This window comes from Hypomesus nipponensis, chromosome 23 (assembly GCF_054491055.1).
Source record: "Hypomesus nipponensis isolate SF chromosome 23, ASM5449105v1, whole genome shotgun sequence".
NCBI classification, from domain to species: domain Eukaryota; kingdom Metazoa; phylum Chordata; class Actinopteri; order Osmeriformes; family Osmeridae; genus Hypomesus; species Hypomesus nipponensis.
Window position 1 is genome coordinate 16550080 of NC_140383.1, and position 20767 is coordinate 16570846.

The 20767-nt window shown below is 40.9% G+C and overlaps 1 protein-coding gene across 2 annotated transcripts; it reads left to right on the forward strand.

The window, feature by feature from the left end:
- The first annotated feature begins 201 nt into the window (after positions 1–201).
- Positions 202–19548, forward strand: ndufv3 (NADH:ubiquinone oxidoreductase subunit V3). Of its 2 annotated transcripts, XM_084688428.1 has the most exons (5): positions 272–331; positions 1179–1252; positions 11877–11973; positions 14147–15763; positions 18990–19548. In XM_084688428.1, the coding sequence occupies exons 3-5, from the start codon at positions 11931–11933 to the stop codon at positions 19157–19159; spliced, it is 1830 nt and encodes a 609-aa protein (XP_084544554.1). In that variant the 5' UTR covers positions 272–331; positions 1179–1252; positions 11877–11930; the 3' UTR covers positions 19160–19548. The 2 variants fall into 2 exon arrangements, with proteins under 2 accessions (XP_084544553.1, XP_084544554.1); XM_084688427.1 differs by lacking the exon at positions 1179–1252 and having other exon boundaries at positions 202–331.
- The last annotated feature ends 1219 nt before the right edge of the window (positions 19549–20767 follow it).

Here is a 20767-nt window from a genome sequence, read left to right on the forward strand (position 1 = left end):
ATACATTGATTGACAGCTTACCTCATTAGCTTAAGGACAAGGAAATACAGAAATAAATGTACACATAAATAAATACAGAAATAAATGTACACAGAAATAAATAAATACAAAAACAAATAAATACAGAAATAAATGGCAATGTAAATAACAATTGACATTGTTTTTGTATAAGTACATTTATTTATACATTTATTTATTTTGGCAGGTTTGGTCCTCCATAGGTAAGGACCGGTCCTTTATTTAGGCGACTTGTATCCTTTCGGAAGATAATGTTTGGAGCACAGAAATGGCGACCTCAATACTTCGAGTAGGACGACTGACGTCTCTCAAGGTAATTCCTTTTAATCAATCAAATGGGCGCAGAATTGTTATCATTCTGAGATATTAATGTTAAGAACTTTAACGCGTGGTTGTAAAAAGAACCAAAGCTATTATTTGCCAAAAATCTTTAATGTCCTTCCTGACCTATAGCTTGCTAGCTAGCTATCTGCTAGTAGCCTGTATATAAATGTTCGTTTTGCGGCGGTGCAGAAGCCAACTAGTAGGTTATAGGGTTGCCACTCGCGGTTTTCCCGGGATTGTTCTCTGTTTTGAACGACTGTCCTGGTTTTTGAAAATTACAACCCGGGACTCAAATTGACCAAGCCTGGCTTCCAGCCCAACTGCACCCCGCCCACAACAAAAATTGGATCGGGAAGTTGGGTCTGGAAGGGCTCGTATTGGGGACAAACTATATAAAACCAGGAGCTGGGCGGACCAATGAAATTGCCAGGGCGGGCTTTATACGATGATGGATAGATGATCAACAGTAACGTAATCAACAACGTCACGAAAGAGCGCTTGGGTTGAATTTGTTTTCAACAAACAACATATTACGTTGCTATGATTGGTTGTAGGTTATCCAATTGAGCGAAGAGGCATTTTTTTTCACGAGTTCGGTTGAAACATGCCCCATAGACACAGCCCAACAGAGAGTTATCAGACTCATATTCTGACTAGAATTATGAGTATGACAACGTCAGGCTAAAATTGACCTGTTTTTTTTGTTGTGAAAATGTATTTCTCAATTTGAATGTCATAGTTTTAAATTAGACGTCATTTGTAATTTCATTCTACTGCTATTCTTCCTGGCTATGTTAAAACATCCAATGTTGTGTCCGTAAATGGGTAAAACACAGCGAAGATTGGCCATGTGTATGACGTCGTCGTCCGAGTGTCCAGGTTTTTCACGATTCAAAGTTGGCAACCATAGGTAAGAGGCTAGGCACTGAGATATGAAAGCCAGATTACCTAATTTATTGTTTAGGCCTTGACCTACGGTCTCGGTTAACAAAAGTTTTAACAAATCTCTGTTTACAAAGGCGTTTGCAGACCTGTCGAAGAGTAAACATTTGCAGTTTGTCAGTCAGCAACGATGAAAACACACTGCTCAATTAAATATGAAGGCAAATGGCTTGCAGTCGGCAATACTTCAACCACACTTATCAATTCAATATTAAGCCCAAAATAGTTTCTAAATCACCAATTGGTAGATTATTTGTCCATAAAATCCATCTGCCGCTCTTTTGCGGGGATTACGCTTACAATGTACATTTATTTACATTTATGCATTTAGCAGACGCTTTTATCCAAAGCGATTTCCAAGAGAGAGCTTTACAAAAGAGCATAGGTAACTGATCATAACAACGAGGTAGTCCCAAACATTGCAAGCAGCCAAAACATGAAGCATACATTGTGAAAAACCAAATAAGTGCCAAAGGGAAGACCCATAAGAGCATGCAGTTATACAAGTTACAAATTAAAACAACATGAACCTCAAAGTGCAAGACTGTACCTGTAGAAGAATAATCAACAGTAAAATATTTCACAGCGAGTTCAAGAGTTAACTTCGTTATAACTAACCTACAAGAGCAACAAGTCTCTCAATAAGAGTCATTGTGATCCTGGAGGAAACTAACATCGGGTCCAGCCAAGCATTCCTAAGTGCTGTTGTACTCCCGGAACAAGTGTGTCTTGAGCCTTTTCTTGAAGGTGGGGAGACAGTCAGTGTCCCTGAGGCAGGTGGGGAGCTGGTTCCACCATTGGGGGGCCAGGCAGGAGAAGAGCTTGTGTTGGGATCGGGCGGTCTTGAGCAGTGGGACCACCAGGCGGTTATCTGAAGAAGACCGTAAGTGACGGGTGGGGGTGTAGGGCTGCAGGAGAGACTTGATGTAGTTGGGTGAAGTCCTGTTCACTGCTCGAAAGGTCAGTACCAGGGTCTTGAATCTGATACGGGCCATGATGGGTAGCCAGAGGAGAGAGATGAGGAGCGGTGTAACATGGGAGCGTCTGGGTAGATTGTAGACCAGGCGGGCCGTTGCGTTCTGAATCCTCTGAAGAGTGCTTTAGTGCTTTTTTATTTACATTTAGTAGACGCTCTTATCCAGAGCGACTTACAGGAAGTACAGGGACATTCCCCCCGAGGCAAGTAGGGGGAAGTGCCTTGCCCAAGGATACAATGTCATTTGGCATGGCCGGGAATCGATCCAGCAACCTTCTGATTACTATCCCGATTCTCTAACTGCTGAGCCACCTGACTCCTTGAGGGTGGTTTGCACATGCTGGGAGACCAGCGAGCAGCGAGTTGCAGTTGTCCAACTAGGAAAGGACCAGTGCTTGGACTAGCAGCTGGGTGGAGTGCTCAGACAGGTATCTCCTGATCTTCCGGATGTTGTAGAGTGTGAATCTACACGACCGGGAGACTGGAGCAATGTGGGCCGTGAGGGAGAGCTCCTCTTCCATGGTAACCCCAAGGTTCCTGGCAGAGGATGAAGGGGTCACCGTCGCAGATCCCAGGGGGATTGACAGAGATTGTGGGAGATGGAAGGTTTAGCCGGGATGATAAGTTCTGTTTTGGCGAGGTTCAGCTGGAGTTGGTGCTCGGTCATCCAGGCGGAAATGTCTGTGAGGCAGGCCTCAATCCTAGCAGAGATCCCCGGATCAGTCGGGAGGAACGTCAGGTACAGCGGTGTGTCGTCAGCGTAGCAGTGGTAGGAGAAGCCATGGGAGGTGATGATTGGTCCAAGCGAGGTGGTGTACAGAGAGAAGAGGAGGGGTCCAAGGACAGAGCCCTGTGGGACACCAGTGGAGAGCGGGCGAGGGCCTGACAGTTTGCCTCCCCAGGAGACCTGGTAAGATCTTCCCGACAGGTCGGATGAGATCCACTGGAGTGCAGTGCCAGTGATGCCCATCTCAGAAAGTCTGGAGAGCAGGATCTGGTGGTTAACCGTATCAAACGCTGCAGAAAGGTCCAGCAGAATGATGACGGATGACCTGCTCTGGCAGACTGGAGGGCACTTAAAGTATACTTAGTATACTTGAAGAAACTTTAGCACATAAAAGTACACTTAATACACTTTAAATTGTGCTTTAGTACAATTTAATTACAATTTAAATATATTTCATTCAAAATAAGTGTCCACACGATCATATACAATTATATCTAAAATGAGCTTACAAAGAGCTTGTTTACACTACCAAAGTTGAATTAGTAATGTTAGCGATGCTAGCGTTAGCTTGCTAGCTATCCTATAACATTTCACTGGGTCTTGCAGCTGTTTGGTTAACTGAAATTATTATGAAATGTTATGTTCTCCTTTTTCATAATGCCAGTATTGTATTGTTCCTAAAAAGCCAGTACCTCGGTACGGTACCAGTACCGGTATACCATGCAACACTAGTCCCAGCAGTGCAGTGTTTCCTCTGTTTGCCACAGGAAAATTTCTGCCGCGACAGTATCAGAAATAGACGGCCTTTTGTACAGCCCTATCAGCAGTGACTGAGTGCATGTTGGAGAATAGCACGGACACGCGAGCGGGGACGTGTGCCACTCGGCGTTAAAGGGAGAGAAAGAAAAAAGAGACCGTCGCTGTCCGGAGGATAACTAGCCAGTTGAGATTGTGTGTGTGCGTCCTTGAACTTTAAGTTGTATAACTTATGTTGTCAGTTCATTTAAGCCTGTTATTGTATTAGGGCAATTCCATGCAAAGTCACCCTTACCATAGAAGTTGTGCCCACACAAATATAACTGTTGTTAAAATGTTCACTCAGGTCTATATTTTGTTGCATGTAACCACTCTGATCTAAATTTATAGACAATTGCACTCTTTTACATAATATACAAGTTGTGCACTCATGCAAAAGAAACATTTGTCAAATGGCCGTTTTGTACCATTTCAAGAACGGGGTAAATGGACTCCAGTTTTCAATAAAATGTTACCATTTAGCATTTTCCTGATTGACAAGGGAATGATAGAGCATTGTGTATGCTCAGCTTGAGTTAAAAGCACAACTCCTTAAATGCATTAAGCCTCTTGTTTATGAGTCAGTGAGTTCCATGGCCAAGTCACGTCCGTAACGTTTTGTAGAATAAGTTTATGCCTATCAAACAGTGCCGATGCTACAACATCTAAAGTTTCTGTGCAAACCTTATTTATATCAATGGTTAGTTTAATTAAAAAATCTTGCCCCTTTGTTACTTTTAAAAACGTTAATGATGTGTTATGGACATGACGTTACGGACGCTACACAATGTAAATCTTCACAATACACTGTTCACAACACAATGGAAATGTTCTCAAATGAAACGGCAAAGCTAACAACCGTGTTTTCGGCTGTTATAACCCCTTTCACCGACGTGTTTCAGTGAAACAGATATTCCAGTCATGATTATAGTCGGAATCATGGGTAACATGATATAGCCTAAACATCTTCAACGATCAACATTTTCTCCAGTGATACTGAAATTTCGAGTAGCCTAATTGTCTTGCCGTAACTGTCTTTGACATAACCTCGATCCCCGCTCCATGTTTGTAATATATACTTCCTACTACAGAGGCAACTCGAAAGTGCTCGAGGGACTCGATTGGTTTAGGCATTTAAGGCGGCGCTCTGTAATTTGCTCGCGCTACCTGTCGGATCAAGCTGAGGTAAAGTTGACAGCTTCTATCAAAGATGTCTTAAAGGGGTCATTGACTGTGTTTTGGTGGTATTTCACACAGTTTACATTTACATTTAGTCATTTAGCAGACGCTCTTATCCAGAGCGACTTACAGTAAGTACAGGGACATTCCCCCCGAGGCAAGTAGGGTGAAGTGCCTTGCCCAAGGACACAACGTCATTTGGCACGGCGGGGAATCGATCTGGCAACCTTCTGATTACTAGCCCGACTCCCTCACCGCTCAGCCATCTGACTCAGTTTATTTGTAACTCAATGTTTTTAATTTCAGTGCTTAATTAATAGTTTAATGTTGAAAATCACTATTCATGTAGGCGTTTTATGTAATTTGTAGAAGACTGGTCCAGATGCGTCACATCCATGACGTTCAAACGTCATATCCGAAATGCTGATTTCCCAAAAAAGACAAATATTTAGAAAAAATACTTTTTTGTGTTCATTACTCTAAATCATTTGTAAGACTGTGTGAGAGTATTCACAGCTTAAGATGATTGGTGACCATTCTGAACTTTTATACTAGTAATTTGACAACTCCATTTAAAAAAAGATAAGGGGTCCTTTTCTTGTACCCAGCGCAATTGACTTTGTACACTGAACGCAAGTATCATTCCTATTTTGCACTCAACGGAAAGCGGACTTTTCCCTTCACAGACGCACGTCGGTAAATTAGGGAATGAACTTGCGCTCCCAGGGCAGTTCAGCGAAGAGGGTGCGTGTTCCGGCACAAACGTTCCTTGGTGTTATTTTGCAGTTTGCATAAAACAATGTCGCCACAGACCAGGAAAAAGTTAGTCTAAAGTCAATGGCGCGTTATTCAGATGCCATTTTAAGGGTGCATGCTTGGCCCGTGCGCACTACTGGCGAGGCCAAGCTACGTTACATTTCTTCCATGTCAATGATTGAAAAGAGTTTCATGAGTCTCTGGATGTGAACTTGATTTTTAACAATTGTGGCAAATTCCGTTATAATAGAAAATATATAAAATAGCAAGATAACAAGCGCGCCTGCTCTTAAAGGAAATGTGAGATGTTGCTCTGATTGGTTTATTGCACGTTACGCCCAAACCACACCTATGAGTAATGTAGCTACTTCAGATCAACCCATTTTAGATTTGCGCCAGGCGCAGAGTCATTTATCCCGCCGGTATAATTGCAACAGTGCAGGAGTCCCGCCCACAAAGTCACTTGCGTTTCACTTTTTCATACTTACGTTTCAGATTGTTAAAATAGGGCCTTAAATAGGGATGGGTATCGAGAACCGGTTCTGTAAGGACCCGGTTCCAAATTTCTCAAAACCCGAATATCAATAAGGTCCAAGCTTATCGATACCGCTATCAAGACCAAGTAATATAATGTAACGTTGACTTATGTCTCGAGAAATAAGTAATGTTATTTAAATCAAATCGCTGGTGCACAAACATACAACGTTTGACTAATAAAATGAATAAATTCAATTGAATGGCCTGCCAACCGCCTTTAAACTAAACAAAGAATAATGTTATTGCCTCACGCGCTACCTCGCTTCATTGATCATTTTGTTGCTAGCTACGATGGCAGAACGCACGAAACGGTCAAAGGCTTGGCTACATTTTATTAAAGCCAAAGATAAAGACGAAGCAAAGTGCAATATATGTTGTAAAGGGGGGGAAAAAACAGCGATGAAAAAGCACCTCAACGTTGTGCATCAGATAAAGATAAAAAGCAGTACTTCGACTGTCTCCGAGTCGCAACGGTGCAAACTCCAGCTGCCTTTGCAAGACCATCCTCTGGTGAGCACACCACAACTTCGTAGCGAGTCTCCGTCGTTGACAATAATAAGCCAATTCAGGGCTCAACAGTGCAACTATTTCACTCGCATATGCCCCTAAAATTTGATGTGTGCGCGAACTGCAAAAATGATTTACGAGCACAGTGTGTGAGTATAGACAAGCCTCCCCCCCTCACTGTTGATCATTCAAAACATAGCCACCGCAAGCATGGCTCTGTGGGATGCTTAAACATCGTGTTAAACAAAAACAGAGACAGAAGAAAATAGGGATAAGATAAGGAAGGTTTGGGTTTGGTTAGCTGGGGCCCATTCCATAAAGGCCGCTCAAAAAAGCTAGACTTAAAGTCCTAAACCAGACTTGAATACGTTTAATTAGTCAAGCGGGGCTTAAGCGGTTCCATAAAGGCCAATTTCAGCTCATGCAGTCCTACTAATTCAAGTCAGATTTACATAGTCAAGCTAATTGCGCGTGCACCCTATTTTTTAACAGCCCAAGAGGTAAAACATGGATCATACAATCCACCACGGCAAATGCAATGCACACGGCCACATGACTTCTTCCAGAAAGAACGTCCCCTTTAAATCGTGTACAATGACAGCTCCCTCATCCACCGCTTCAATTAAAGTAAAATAACACGCCATGATTGACGTCGTGAAAGTAGACCTTTGTTGATTAAAAAATACCCTCTAAACTAATCTCAATTGACTTTTTTGACATTGTTTAAAATAAATAGCCTACTATTAATTAAAACATTATCCAGTAGCCTAGTGCTAACTTTTTTAACTTTGTGTCGGGAAATGGGGGGCGGATTTAGGTTTGTTTTGCAATTGTACTAGTAGGCTACTGTTAACAATTATATTGCTATGATAAATATACTCGGATAATTTAGATTGAGATGTAGGCCTATGCCTGATGCCTAAACATTTGAAATCACAAACTAGGCCTAACATCCATACATTTAACGGCTATGGTGCGTAGCCTATCAAAGCATTGTTCATCATTGTTTAATGCATTAGGCTAAATGTTGTAGCCTATGTAGGCTATTTACGTAGATTTTCTATCAATGTTGAACTGATGAGAATAAGAGAATGAGAATATACGTAGTAAATCATCGTCTTCCCGTTGGGTCAGTGTTACAGGGACGTCTGGTTAAGCACCAAGTCACGCTAAGCCTGACAGTTAGTCTGACCCTGACCAGACTAGTTTTGTAGCCTAAGTTGCCATAGTAACCGAGTTCAAACTACGTTGAGCGAGGTTTATGGAACCGAATGAACAAGAAATAAGTCTGACTAACTGACATAAGTCTGGCTTATTCGGTAAACTCGCTTCATGGAACAGGCCTCTGGTCATTTAGTTAATCAGGTGCCTTTTGTTGAAACGTGTTCAACTTTTCATAAAGTCGATGAGCTTGACAATGTCACTTCGTCTACCAACCAATCACAGTCTAGTTACTCATCCAGGTTGTGGACAGTTTTAGATATAGCCAGAGCCAGGATCCATTGTGCCTATTTGCTCCTTTTAGCCAGCTTCCTCCTGAGAGCAACACGTTCCCCTTGTTCTATTTTACATCTGTTTTACTTAATAGAAAAGTATTGATAGTGGTATCGATAAAGACTCGAATCGTTAAGCAGTCTCAAATTTTATCAATATCAATAAAAATTAACGATACCCATCCCTAGCCCTAAATGTCATTATCAATGCTATTTGGTGGCCATCTTGAAAATCTCCAGTGACATTTCAGATGGTTTTCTTAAAGGGGCAATTGACTGCAAAACCGATTTTACCTTGTCATAGTTGAATAACGACAGTTCGGTGGGTAAACTGAACATACCGTGAAAATCAAAGTCCATTGACACCTCTTTCCTATTCAAATCTCAAAAAGAAAAAATGTGGCTGTAAAACGCTAGCTTTTTAACAAAGCTACCGGTTCCTACGTAGGACTGGTGATCGCCCTCTTATTGGCTCTGGTCTGTATCTTTGTCACGCCCCAGAATTTTACATCCAGACCAGCCCGAGGTAGCGTCTATCTCCGATACTAGTTAAGCTGCCCGCTGCTCTGTGTAGGCTACTTATAAGGAATTACAAAGAAGAACGTTTTGAATTATAACAAGGATATTGAAAATGGACCACGGTCGTAAATGCTGTGTTCCAGGCTGTACAGGGAAGGCTAACACTCAGTCTTCCCAAGGAGCCAAATATTCACCAGGCATGGCTGCTGTTGTCTATGAGAAGATCCCGGCGAAGTTTGACACTCAATCATTCATTTGCTCTGAACATTTCACCCAAACAGTTTTGACAACCTTGGACAATTTCAAGCAGGATTTGCTAGGAAGCTGAACCTGGGAAGAGGTGCTGTTCCAACCGAATGCTCATTGCAACCGTTGTCTATTTGAAAGAACTGGAGAAAGGCAGGTTCTAGATACAGGATACGTTAGCATTGCTAGTAACTGTTACTAGTAACACCTAGACTGTAGGCATGTAAACAAGTTTAGCTTGCTAGTTAACGTAAGAGCATAGGTAGAATGTGTGATAATTTAGCCTAGTTTATTGGTAATGGGGCTAACGTTGAGTCATGTTCCTGACTGTGTTTCATTCAAATAAATAACCTGTGTAATGAAAATCTACAATTCACGATGCATGTTTGTCCAGATCTTTGTCATGTTATTTTACAGCAAGATATCTAGAGCTAGCCTAGCTAGCTAACTGAAGCCGAGTAGAATCACGATATGGTTTGGTTGCTAAGCTGTAGCCTAACGTTCTACCCACCTAAGTCAATCCAGTTTGCTTCAACAACAGAAGTGGAAACAAGTAATGTTATCATTTCAAATGATATATAGTCAATCTGTTGAAAACAGTGTTGTGTAGACACAATAGATTTATTTGCGCGTTTTTATTTCAAGTCTCCAATTTCGGTGTTTCAGCGAGTGCTGCTGTTGGCCGTGTTGCGTTTTTGTTCCCAGCTTCACTCGTTGATAACCAACCAATCAGCGCGCAGCTTATCTAAATAATAATGAGCATACCATAAAAGGAGAAAAGCTAGTGTTTTTTCCGGGAGCATTTCAGAGGATCTGTCAGAGGGCATAGAACAGCACCCGGGCCATTTTCAACCCAACCAATGTTGATCATGGATTCAACCAATACCCTATTCGGAGACCTTAAGGAACAGTGTGAAATACCCCAAAAACCCAGTCAATTGCCCCTTTAATGTTAAAACTATTTCTCAAGTTATTTTAGATGTTGAGAAAAGCGCTGTGAAAGTTTGATTCTTAATTTCCCAACAGATTCTGTGTCTATTTCAGACATGTCACATCCATAACAGAATAATGTCACATCCATAACGCAGGTTTTTCCTCATAAAATTCTGCATAAAAGACTAAATGTTTTAAAAATTGCTATTTTTATGTTCACCTAAAACTCCATGATCATGTCAATATCAAACTTTCTACATTAGATATAAGGGTTCACAGAGTTACAGAAAAAAGTACAGTCTCCAGAAAATGACTGTCATTTCTCGTCACATCCATAACGGAACCCCTATTCTACCCGTTAAGTACTTTAAGAATATGCATGACAAATTTAAATATTGTAAGAAGCTTTGTTTTACTGATAATTTTTTCTTGTCATTTTGGGTACAAATGTCACATCCATAACGCTGGAATTGCCCATTAGTCTATAGTTCTTGCAAAGTTAACTGGTGATTTTCCTTGTTTGTATTCTTCACCTGCTAGCTAAATTGCACGTGGCTTTTGATTCGATAGCGATTGCTGAACGCCCTTGCTCACGTTTGTATTTTATGTACTTCAGTAGTTACACTGCTAGGGCTGTCCCCAACTAAGATTTTCTTTGGTCGACCAAGACTCGACTGAAACGTCTGAAAATCGAAATTTGAAACGACTCAATGGCTGCTGGACATTGCAGATTCAGCCGCTAATAGCCTACTAATAATAAGACTCATATCACCAGTCCTGTTGTAACCAAATGCTGATGGTATTTAGTATCTCTTACAATGTACTACAAATTTAAAATATTGTTTGTTTAACATGCAAATCATCAGAGCGCGCTCATCACTGCCTGAATTTGCAGCATGCGAACTTGCGTAGAAGCTGAGTGGGGAACGGTGCAACAGAGAAATATTTTGTTGTCTTGGCCGGAGAAAATGATGTCATTCGATTTGGATGTGATTGTTATAATAGGCATATTCATTTTTCAACCCAGTGCGTTAGCATGACGAAGTAGGGCTAGGCCAACTTAAGTTTTTCAGGTGGTAGGCTACATCATATTCGATGTCGAACTTTTACAAATAAACGTGGCAGAGTTTGCATTCAACGTTTTTCGAGTCACCCGGTACTTTGTAAATGTAATGTACTTTAATGAAATGCTGCCATACCACAGATTTATTTGCCATTTTGACTAATAACTGACAAAGTAGGCTATGGCAGAGTACCAAAACAAACCGCAGATTAACGAAAGGGAAATATGAACACCTTTTCTTTTAAATTATATATTTTTATAGTTGCTTTATTCGTCTTAAATAAAATACAATTTCTGTAGAACATTTAGTTAATTCAGCAATGATGGCACAAGCGGGAATCAGATCTTACACTGCCATACAGCAGCTCGACTAAAAAAATGTTAATCAACCAAGAGCATATCGAATAGAAAATCGCCTAGTCGACTGAGTGGGGACAGCCCTATACACTGCATTAAGATAATGTAATTAATAGTGGGTTTATTGTTGTTATTTGCTACAGAATGCTTAGCCTAATTATTAAGCAGACATTTGTTTGGACAGACCTGCCCCCACTGCTAAAACAAAATCCTAAAGGAAACACTGCAGTGGCAACAGAGCTATTGCCTATCTACTCTACTCACGCTTGCTAAGAACATTTGTTGATTGACATTGTTTTTTTGTAATTATTCAATCAAAAGTCACCTCACTGACGTACCATTTTCCACCAACCATTGCTACAGAATTTGAAATATTGATTATTGTGCTGATTTGCACAATAAATTGTATATATTTTTTCATATATAGTCAGTTGACCCATAATGGATATCATGTTGGTTTAGTTTTTCCATATCTTTAGTATGAATTGATTTGCTTTTAAATAGTGTCTACAGCTCGAGAGCTGGGGCATTTTGGGGACCCCATCATTCTGCACCCAGATGGAAGAGCCGATGAAACCAGCTACAAAAGCGAAAACTAAGAGTAAGGCCATTGATTCCTTCTCATTACCTTTTGTATTTTGGTTAATCTTTCAATGACAGTTTTCTTACCTGATCAAAGTTGGACTTAGACCAAGTGTGTACTACCATGCTATTTTCTTACAATGCCAATTCAGTTACTTACAAAAATACATTAAATTGTTTTGTGAAGTCATTTTGTTGTGTTTATAAGGTGTTAAAGTTAATGGCATCAATGTGTGAAATCATTTCATAAGGTGAATTGTATGTATTAACCAATTGGTGCATTTTATTGATCTTATTTTGCATTCTTTTGCGTCACTTATCATGTCTATCTTTGCATCTTTATTTTAAGTAGTTGCAGTAAGTCATGGGCATGTAGGCTAAGGAAAATTTAAACCATGCAGGGTTTTGGCTACATGCATTATGCAGCGCCGGCCCGCCTCTACAGAACCATTGCTGCCGCTGCTTTGGAATTCTATGAAATCGCAATTTTACAACTGCGGCGCTATTAGCTCCATGGAACTCAAATGAACGGTCGTCCGCGCACCGTTAGAAAGATCAGCAATTAGAACTGTGACAGGATGTCAATCTCTCACAAAGTCATGACTTAACAAACATAATTGCAAGTACATCAACGCATTTTCTCCTCTGCTGAGTCAGGCAATGACAAACAGGGCAGAGGATAGCATTACTCTACCGAGAACTAGAATTTGTTTTGATTTAACTGGCTAACGTTGATATACTTAACAGTTTAAATTAACTATTATTTATTGATCATGGCCAACTAATTATACATTTCATAAATTGTGAAATAATGTTCCAGGTAGCACTAACTTAGGCCGAATCCCAATACTCTGTCTTACCCCTACCCCTTAGTTTACCCCTACCCCTTATGTCTCGAAACTATGGGGTAAGGGCTACATAGCCCAATGAAATGAGACGCCACTTGGTTACGGTTACGTATATCGATGCCTCCAAAGCAATTAGTGTTATGCACTGATATCAAGTTTGAAAGTTTGATATCGAGTTTGAAATTCGCTGCTAATGGAGTTTAATTAAAACTGTAGACATGCATGGAGTCTCATGCATGGAATCAGAAATGCAGGACTGTGCAAATCAGCAATGTAACGTTAGCACAGCAAACTAGCGATTTTTAAAAACGTTTCAATTAAGAACATGGTTGCAAATATATGTACAGGACCATGTAGAGCACAAAACAAGACTGTCATAATTTTTTTATCAATTATTTAAGCCGAAAATATTACATTTATGGGACTCTCTGGATGATCTGTCCGCCATTGTTGCAGGTCACGCAGTATTCACTTACCCCTGGGTTTCAAGTAAGCTCCCGACCTTACTTGGTTTTAAGGGATGTATACCCCTTCGTCTTAGCCCTACCCCTAACTCAAAAAGAGTATTGGGACACCACTTACTCTCAAGGGAACGCGCAAAACTAAGCGCTAGGGGTAAGGGGTAGGGGTAAGACAGAGTATTGGGATTCAGCCTTAAGCTAGCTACAGAGAATGTTTTTGAATGACTTTACTTAAGCAATGTATTAAAATATTATTGATCTGATTTTCGAATGAGTTTGTTATAATATTTTCTCTTTTTGGAGCAGAAGAGTCAAGAAAGAGATGAGTGAAGGAAGAGAGGGAAAAAAGAGGCACAGGCTGTTCAAGAGTGTGGCACTAGTGCATAGTGCCTGTGATAAAACTGGTGGCACAAAACCATATTCCTGGTATTATGAACTTTGCAGAGTGCCTGTTTTTTTCTCTGATTGTGGGAAACTAAACCCATTCCAATTTGTACACACAAACACGTGCGCACCACCCATATTAAACAGCAGTTTAACATCAACATTTAAAAAAAAAAGTCTAATTTTGATCATGTGTAATCACTAAAACATCAAACTGCTAGATTTCCAGTGTCCTACCTAAAATACATTTGGCCGGACAACTACTTTGAAAGTGCAAAAACGTTGAAGTCGTTTTTCTCCGTTCTACACTTTTACCGAGTTACGGTCTTTTGCTTTTGTAGGGTAGTATAGTAGGGGACATTGGAAGGTGATTTTTTATTTTATTTTTATTTTTTGGTAGGTCTGTTAGGATATAAGCTTCCCAATCGAAATAAAGTATACCATTAACTATGTACTTTTCATTGAAAATCTCTCTCTGTCCCATTTGCCATTTCCTCAGTTATTGAGGCTCCAGACGGGAGGGATTCACTACTAGCCTACAAGACTGTTGTTGGCTTCCCAGTGAAGCTTTTTGCATCTGGAATTCTCCAAACACCGGCCTTAAGTGAGATTGAACCGCTGACAAGCCCAGTTACTGTTGAACCTTTAGTAGATACAACAGGAGCAGCAGCAGCAGCAGCACCTGCTGTTGCCAAAGTTACATCTGCTGTGGTTGAAGAGCAAGTAACCACAGAGGAATCACTTGAGTGTGCTGCTGGTCCTGTGGTAGATGTTGCCCCTCCAGTTGCCGCAGAGGAAGACACGGTACCCTTGTCAGAACGTGTTACAGTTTTCACCACAACCCCAGTGGCTGAGGAGGCCACTACATCAGCATTTGCTCTAGAAACAGCCACAGAAGCACCTACTCCAGTCGTTGAGACTGTAGCCAGGAAAGAGGCCTCTGCTGCTCCCGTCATGGATTCAGCTCCTGTCTTTGAGGCTTTTCCATATGCTGAGCCTCTGAGTCTAGAGGTAACTGCAAGAGAATTAGTTGCCATTGAAGTAATGGGATCAGAGCTTCCTGCCACCCAAGTAGCTATGGTTTTTGAAGCTGCCACAGTCTCCGATTTTCCAACTCATGCAGCTCCTGTAGTGGCTGAGCCTGCAGTTGCCCCAAGTGCTGAAGCTCTCCATGAAGACATTCCAGTTGTAGCCTCTTCTACAGCTGATCCAGTTGTTGCTGCTACTGCCTCCTCTGAGCCTGGAGGCCCACCTGTTGATGTATCCTCTTCCTCATCTAGTGACTCTGACGATGAGAAGTCTGACGATGAGAAGTCTGACAATGAGAAGTCTGAAGTGAAAACAAATGCTCAATCAAAGGAAGCTGACTTGGCTACACAGAAAGTTAAGGACCATGACGTTGAGACAGGGCCTGTATCAGCAATGCCAGCTGAAGCTATTTTGTCAGCTGTGCCTTTGGTCACACCACCAGTGACTACAGAGGAAGGCTACAGAGTTGTGGAAGCACAGGCTGCACCAGAAGTAACTGCAGTTAAAGAAGCTCCCACAGTCACTCCAGAAACTTTAGCCAAGGAAGTCGCTCGAGATGGTGCCCTAACTGGAGGCTCTGAAGAGTTGATAGAGGCTGTACTAGAGATTGCTGCTGACCCTAAAGAGTTGATGGCAGAAGCGGCTCTAGGAGTTGAGGTCACCACTATAGAAAGCATAGCTGAAACTGTGCAAACGGTCCAAGCAGCAGCAGAATATGCATCTGAATCAGTCCCTGCAGAAGCTGTAGGTGAAGTTAAATCGGTGGCTGAGGCTCCAGTGGAGGTTATCTCAGTTGAAGCTCTTGCAGAAGCTGCTGCAGAAGCCATACCAGCTGAACCTGCAGCTAAAGCAATCCCTGTTGAGTCTGCTGATGAAGTTACAGATGAATCTGCCCCTGCTGTTGAGGCTGCCCCTGCTGCTGAGGCTGCCCCTGCTGCTGAGGCAACTGCTGAAAATCTATCTGAAGCTACACCAGTGGAAAGCACAGAGGAGCTAGTAGACCCTGCCCCAGTTGTGGTTGAAGCTGCAGGAGAGGAGCTGCAGACAGAGGCCCAGGCGGAACCTGAACCGGTTGAGGCGTCTAAGGGTACACACCACACCCCCCCCTAAACCCTTTTGTCTTCTCTGTGGACCTTTTCAACCACAAATGTTCATGCTTCCAATTTCATTCTGAACGCATACTGGTAAATGGTAGAAATCTGTAAAATTCACGAATGCTTGAGCAATGTTTTCAGACAGTGTAACCAATTTGTCCTTTTTCAAGATTCACATTATAAACTTCAAGTAAAAATTGCATTTTATGTAACAGCAGTTTGGCTAACAGCCACTTGCATGAATATTTACACAGCTCAGCTCAATCTTGCTTTTGAACTTCTCTTTTCTAATGCACTCAACTACAGTTTCCAGTAGTTCCAGGAAGCTTGAGTTTTGGTGTTTTCTTTTGGTGTTTTCAGACTTGCCTGTCAATGGTCCTTGACTAACAAATATTCCCTTCTACAAGCTACCCAGACCATCACATTATAGCATGTAAATTATTGGGAGGAGAGGGGGCTATAATTAAGTATTTGACAGGCACATTTTGGATTCTTGTAACACAAGAAATAGCACAAATCTTGGGACCAATTAATCCACCTCCTTCACTCGGGGTAGCACAGGAAGAAAACGTATTCCTTAGTGCTGTCAGTTTAACGCATTATTAACGGTGTTAACGCAAACCCATTTTGACGGCGTCAATTTTTTTTTTCACGCAACTAACGTTTTTTTTGGCCAAGCAAATGTTTTTTTTTTCACATGGTGTTGCAGCAACTACTGACGTTACAAAAACTACAACACCACATCGGATCTAGCTAGACCGGACACAAAACAACAGGCACGCGCCGCTAGGGCTGTCACAATAATTACTTTTTCTTGTGCGATATATTGCACCAAAATTAATTGCGATAAACGGTATTATTGCACACACGTCCATTGTAATTTTCAGTCAATTTTATGCCCCCCCCCCCCCCCACCCCAATGTTAACAGGTATACTTGGTTGGCGTTGCCTTTTCAGCTTGAGATATACAAGGTGTGGCGTGAGAGCGTGTGAAATGGTTGAAATGCGTGTCTCACAGCCAATGCGAAAGTTTGCAGCATATTTGTAAATGCAGTTTTTTTTACCGTGTTTAATGGCTGCATCTCGTTGGCTATATAGCGAGTTACGCTATCCGTGAGTATGCGCCATTTCGCGCTGTCACGTTTATATTTGCACTGTCGGGAAAAAGCATCTGTAACAGAACTGTATGGAAAACCCCTTTCCAGGTCCAGCTGCAGTGGTTGTTCACAGGTTGAAAAACTGGGTGGGATAGTTATGTATTGCTAGGTGAGATGTTAGGTTAGTTGCCTCTTTTCGTTTCCACTGTTTTTAATCAAAGTCGACATACCGGCTCGTTCACGTTAATTGGCTCTCATCTCATTCGGCTTAAAGACAAAATGTTCCCGCTTGTTCTTCCTAACTAGCTGTAGGTGTCACGAAACAGAACACTTTATAACACAGTGAGTTCACGCCTTCTCTTCACCTGTCGGTGTCTACTCTGTGTGTGTGGAGACTCTAGTCCCGCCTACGCATTCAACACAGACAAGATGACTGAGGCAGCGGGATCGACTAAAATGTTGGTGACATTCGTTCTTATGTAAAAATAATATAATCATAATTTTTTTTATAAATATTATCAGTTGCAATATATCGCGGCACCAAAAATTATTGCGCTCATTTCCATATACCATGCGATAAGTCAATATATTGACTATCGCAACAGGCCTACGCGCCGCACACACATTTGTGTTTGCGAGCAGGCTAAAGAATAAGTAGTTGGCTAATGTTACGTTTTGAGTGGATGGTGAGCGCGAGATGCCGAAATTAATACCAACAAAATTCGGAATGGAACATTTACTTTTAAAAAGTTGCCAAATGGTTCCATTGATTCCATTGACAAGACCAAAGTGATCTGTGTGTTTTTGTTGTTGTGAACTGAGCTATCATCGCAGCACGTCTGAAATACCACCAAGCACACAGCTGATGAGAATTATCCGCCCCCTTGTCAAGGCCAGGCAATGGCAATGTTGTTTAAGCAATTCGCACTAAGCAATCCGACCCACTTTTCCACGTTGATAAGAGCATCAAAATGAGAAGAAATTATGGGACAAAAAGAAGTCAATGGACATTTAAAATTGATAAAAATGTGCGGTTAATTTTGATTAATTGCGAGTTAACTGACATTAATGCAATTAATCGCGATTAAATATTTTAATCGTTTGACAGCACCAGTATTCCTCTATCTGCTAACTACTTTAAAATGCCCAATTACTTTTGACCAATTGTGGTGTCTGAAAAGGCATTTCAATTTTTTTTATTTTACGATGTCTAAATGGGGTATAAGGATTTTCTTATTAAAATATATAGAGAAATAACCTTATCAGAAGCAACATTTTAATAACATTTATGACAGGGAATAAGGTTTAAAAAAATTGAACATCAGTATCGACCAATGAATATTGTCTATCAGTATTGGCCATTTTTCTTATTGGTGCATCTCTACAAAAATTGAATCTTACTTGTGCTTGACTCCCCCTCTTTCTGACTCAGACTTGCATTTATTTCTTAATTTTGAGTAATTCTTTATTTCTATTTTACATCCAGTGTTATGCATTGTTGCATTAATTTATTTCCGTTTCATATCTGATTGATATTATTTCCTAAGGATTTTTTTGTGCACTGTATACAAACGAACAGTACATCTACAAGATACATGGAAATTGTAGAGTATATGGCAACAGTAATTACACAGTGAATCAGAATCAAGCTCCAGTCTGAAAGCCTCACACCTTGTGACACTAATTCCACTAGAAGCTGGATGTGATTGAGATCTAAAGACGTTTGTTGTCATTAATATCTCCATTCATTGTTTTCCTTTCACTCTATCTCTTACTTCAAAATTGCTCAATGTACATGTGCTCATGATTTTGTATGGGAATGGGTTTATTAATCTGTCTATTTGGATTATGTGAATGACCTAATTTCTATTGGAGTACAATATTTATTTTACTTTATCCAGTTTATAGTTTAAAATAAGGAAGTAATACAATGTTACTGTTGGATTGCAGTATTGCAAATTTAAAGTAAATGTCCCTTTAGTCTTACTCACAATTATTCACTTTTGTGTGAAAAAAGGAAATTCTGTAAGAACATGTTGGTAAAACCAGACACAAAAGCAAAAACAAAAGATGCTCGTTCTACATGTCTTATTTCTGTGTTTCTTTGCCTCTTCCCTTTCAGAAGCATTAACAACACCCCCACAGGCTGAGCCAGAGTCATTTGACATCAGCACCTACAAGAATTACCAACACCACAGTTACAACCCCTACACATTTGCAGACCTGGATTTGGAGATGTTCAAGTACCGTCTACCACAGCCCTCCTCCGGCAGACCTTCTCCTAGACATTGAGATGCACTTACCAGTCAGGACCATCTGTCTTTTTGAAGGATGTTCCCTCAATTCTGCTGTCCTTGAGAAATGCTTATAATTGTGTAGTTAGTGAAAAACACTATCACAAACTATTAAAATACAGCAAGCTATTTTCCTGCTTAATAGAGATTGTCATTTCTGATAGCAGAAAGATTATGGCTTTTTTGTTTTGGGTTCATTTGAACAGTGCAGAGAATGACAATTATTTTTACGAAATCATATCAACTGGATTCAGTGATGTTGACGCACATCAAATTGTTCCCAACATTTGAATAGAAGCTTTGAACAGTGTTGGTTATATGGATCCTCTATAATCAGTACTCATTGATAATGGTATAAATCAATATGATTAAATATCTTATTACAGAGTTTTTGTTTCAGCTCTTATATTAGAACAGTGGTCTCAGATTAGTTAGGCATCCCAGGACGGTTCCTCGACATATAAACTCATCTCCCATATTATAAATATGCATGAGCCAAATGCCATGCGTGTGCTTAAGCGATGACGCAATGCAACAGCTGTGGGTCCCGATTGCTGCAGCCGCGTGTCAGTATGACCAAGATTGGCACTCAGGTAAGCTGTCACTCAAAATCGTATTTTTCCAATCCCTATAAATCAAACTCAGGGCCGTGTTCTATAAGGTCCAGGGCAACAGTGGACACCAAAGAATAACTGGATGTGGTTAATTAGAGAAGCAACAGAAAAGCACGGAACAATTATTTTAAAGGAGGCACAACTATGTCGGTGTTTTTGGGGCAGAATAGGATTCTGGAAAAGTAAGGGCTAGATTGACACAAGGCCCGAGCTTTGCCCTCCTACAGTTGAAGCGGTAGATTGACAAGACAAGGGGAGGGATGGGCAGCTGTCCCTCGCATGATTGATCACCCGATACAGTATGAGTCAGTTGATTAAATCGTAGAAAATCACAAAAGAAATCACTCATTTGAATCAATTAGTAGGTCACCTCCTGTCCTACCAGTAGTTTAGATTTTAGAAGGTTGGAATTACTCGATTTTCATCTAGTGATCCACACCCCTTATAAAAACCTGTTCTCATTTCCAAGTCGTCAAATAGGCTACCGACGCTTTGTCACGGGTACCCTTTGGCGTCAGTATGAGACGTCTTGGGGTTCCAATGTAAACCCATCTGCGGCGATATTGGACGCTTTGAACACCATTCCCATTGGATAAAGGCAGGGTGGGATGCCGTTGTATACGGAAGATTTTTCTTATACTCGAATATTTTTCAAACCCAAAACACGAAAGTCTTCTGAATAATTGCACAATAATATGGATTAATGCTATGTCCATCCAGTTTTTAGAAATTCGATTCTGAAAAAAAGAAAAGAAAGTAAAATCTTCAGTCACCATTGCTAGACGATTTGTTATACATGTATTTAGGCCAGGGTCGGACTGGCCATCGGGAGACTCGGGAGATTTCCCGAACGGCCGGTCAAACAAACGGCCGCTACGGCCACGGCATTATTCAAGAAAAAAAATCCTAATAGTTTAGGCTCACTTTGAGGACGGCCTTAATACCAAGCAACTGTTTAACTGGAGCAATCCAAAATCCAAAGGGTGGGCGTG

Coding starts and splice junctions, on each gene's coding strand:
- ndufv3 (XM_084688427.1), top strand. CDS start 287: ATGGCGACCTCAATACTTCGAGTAGGACGACTGACGTCTCTCAAG. Junction 11,974..14,146: donor TACAAAAGCGAAAACTAAGA/GTAAGGCCATTG, acceptor CCATTTCCTCAG/TTATTGAGGCTCCAGACGGG. Junction 15,764..18,989: donor ACCGGTTGAGGCGTCTAAGG/GTACACACCACA, acceptor CTTCCCTTTCAG/AAGCATTAACAACACCCCCA.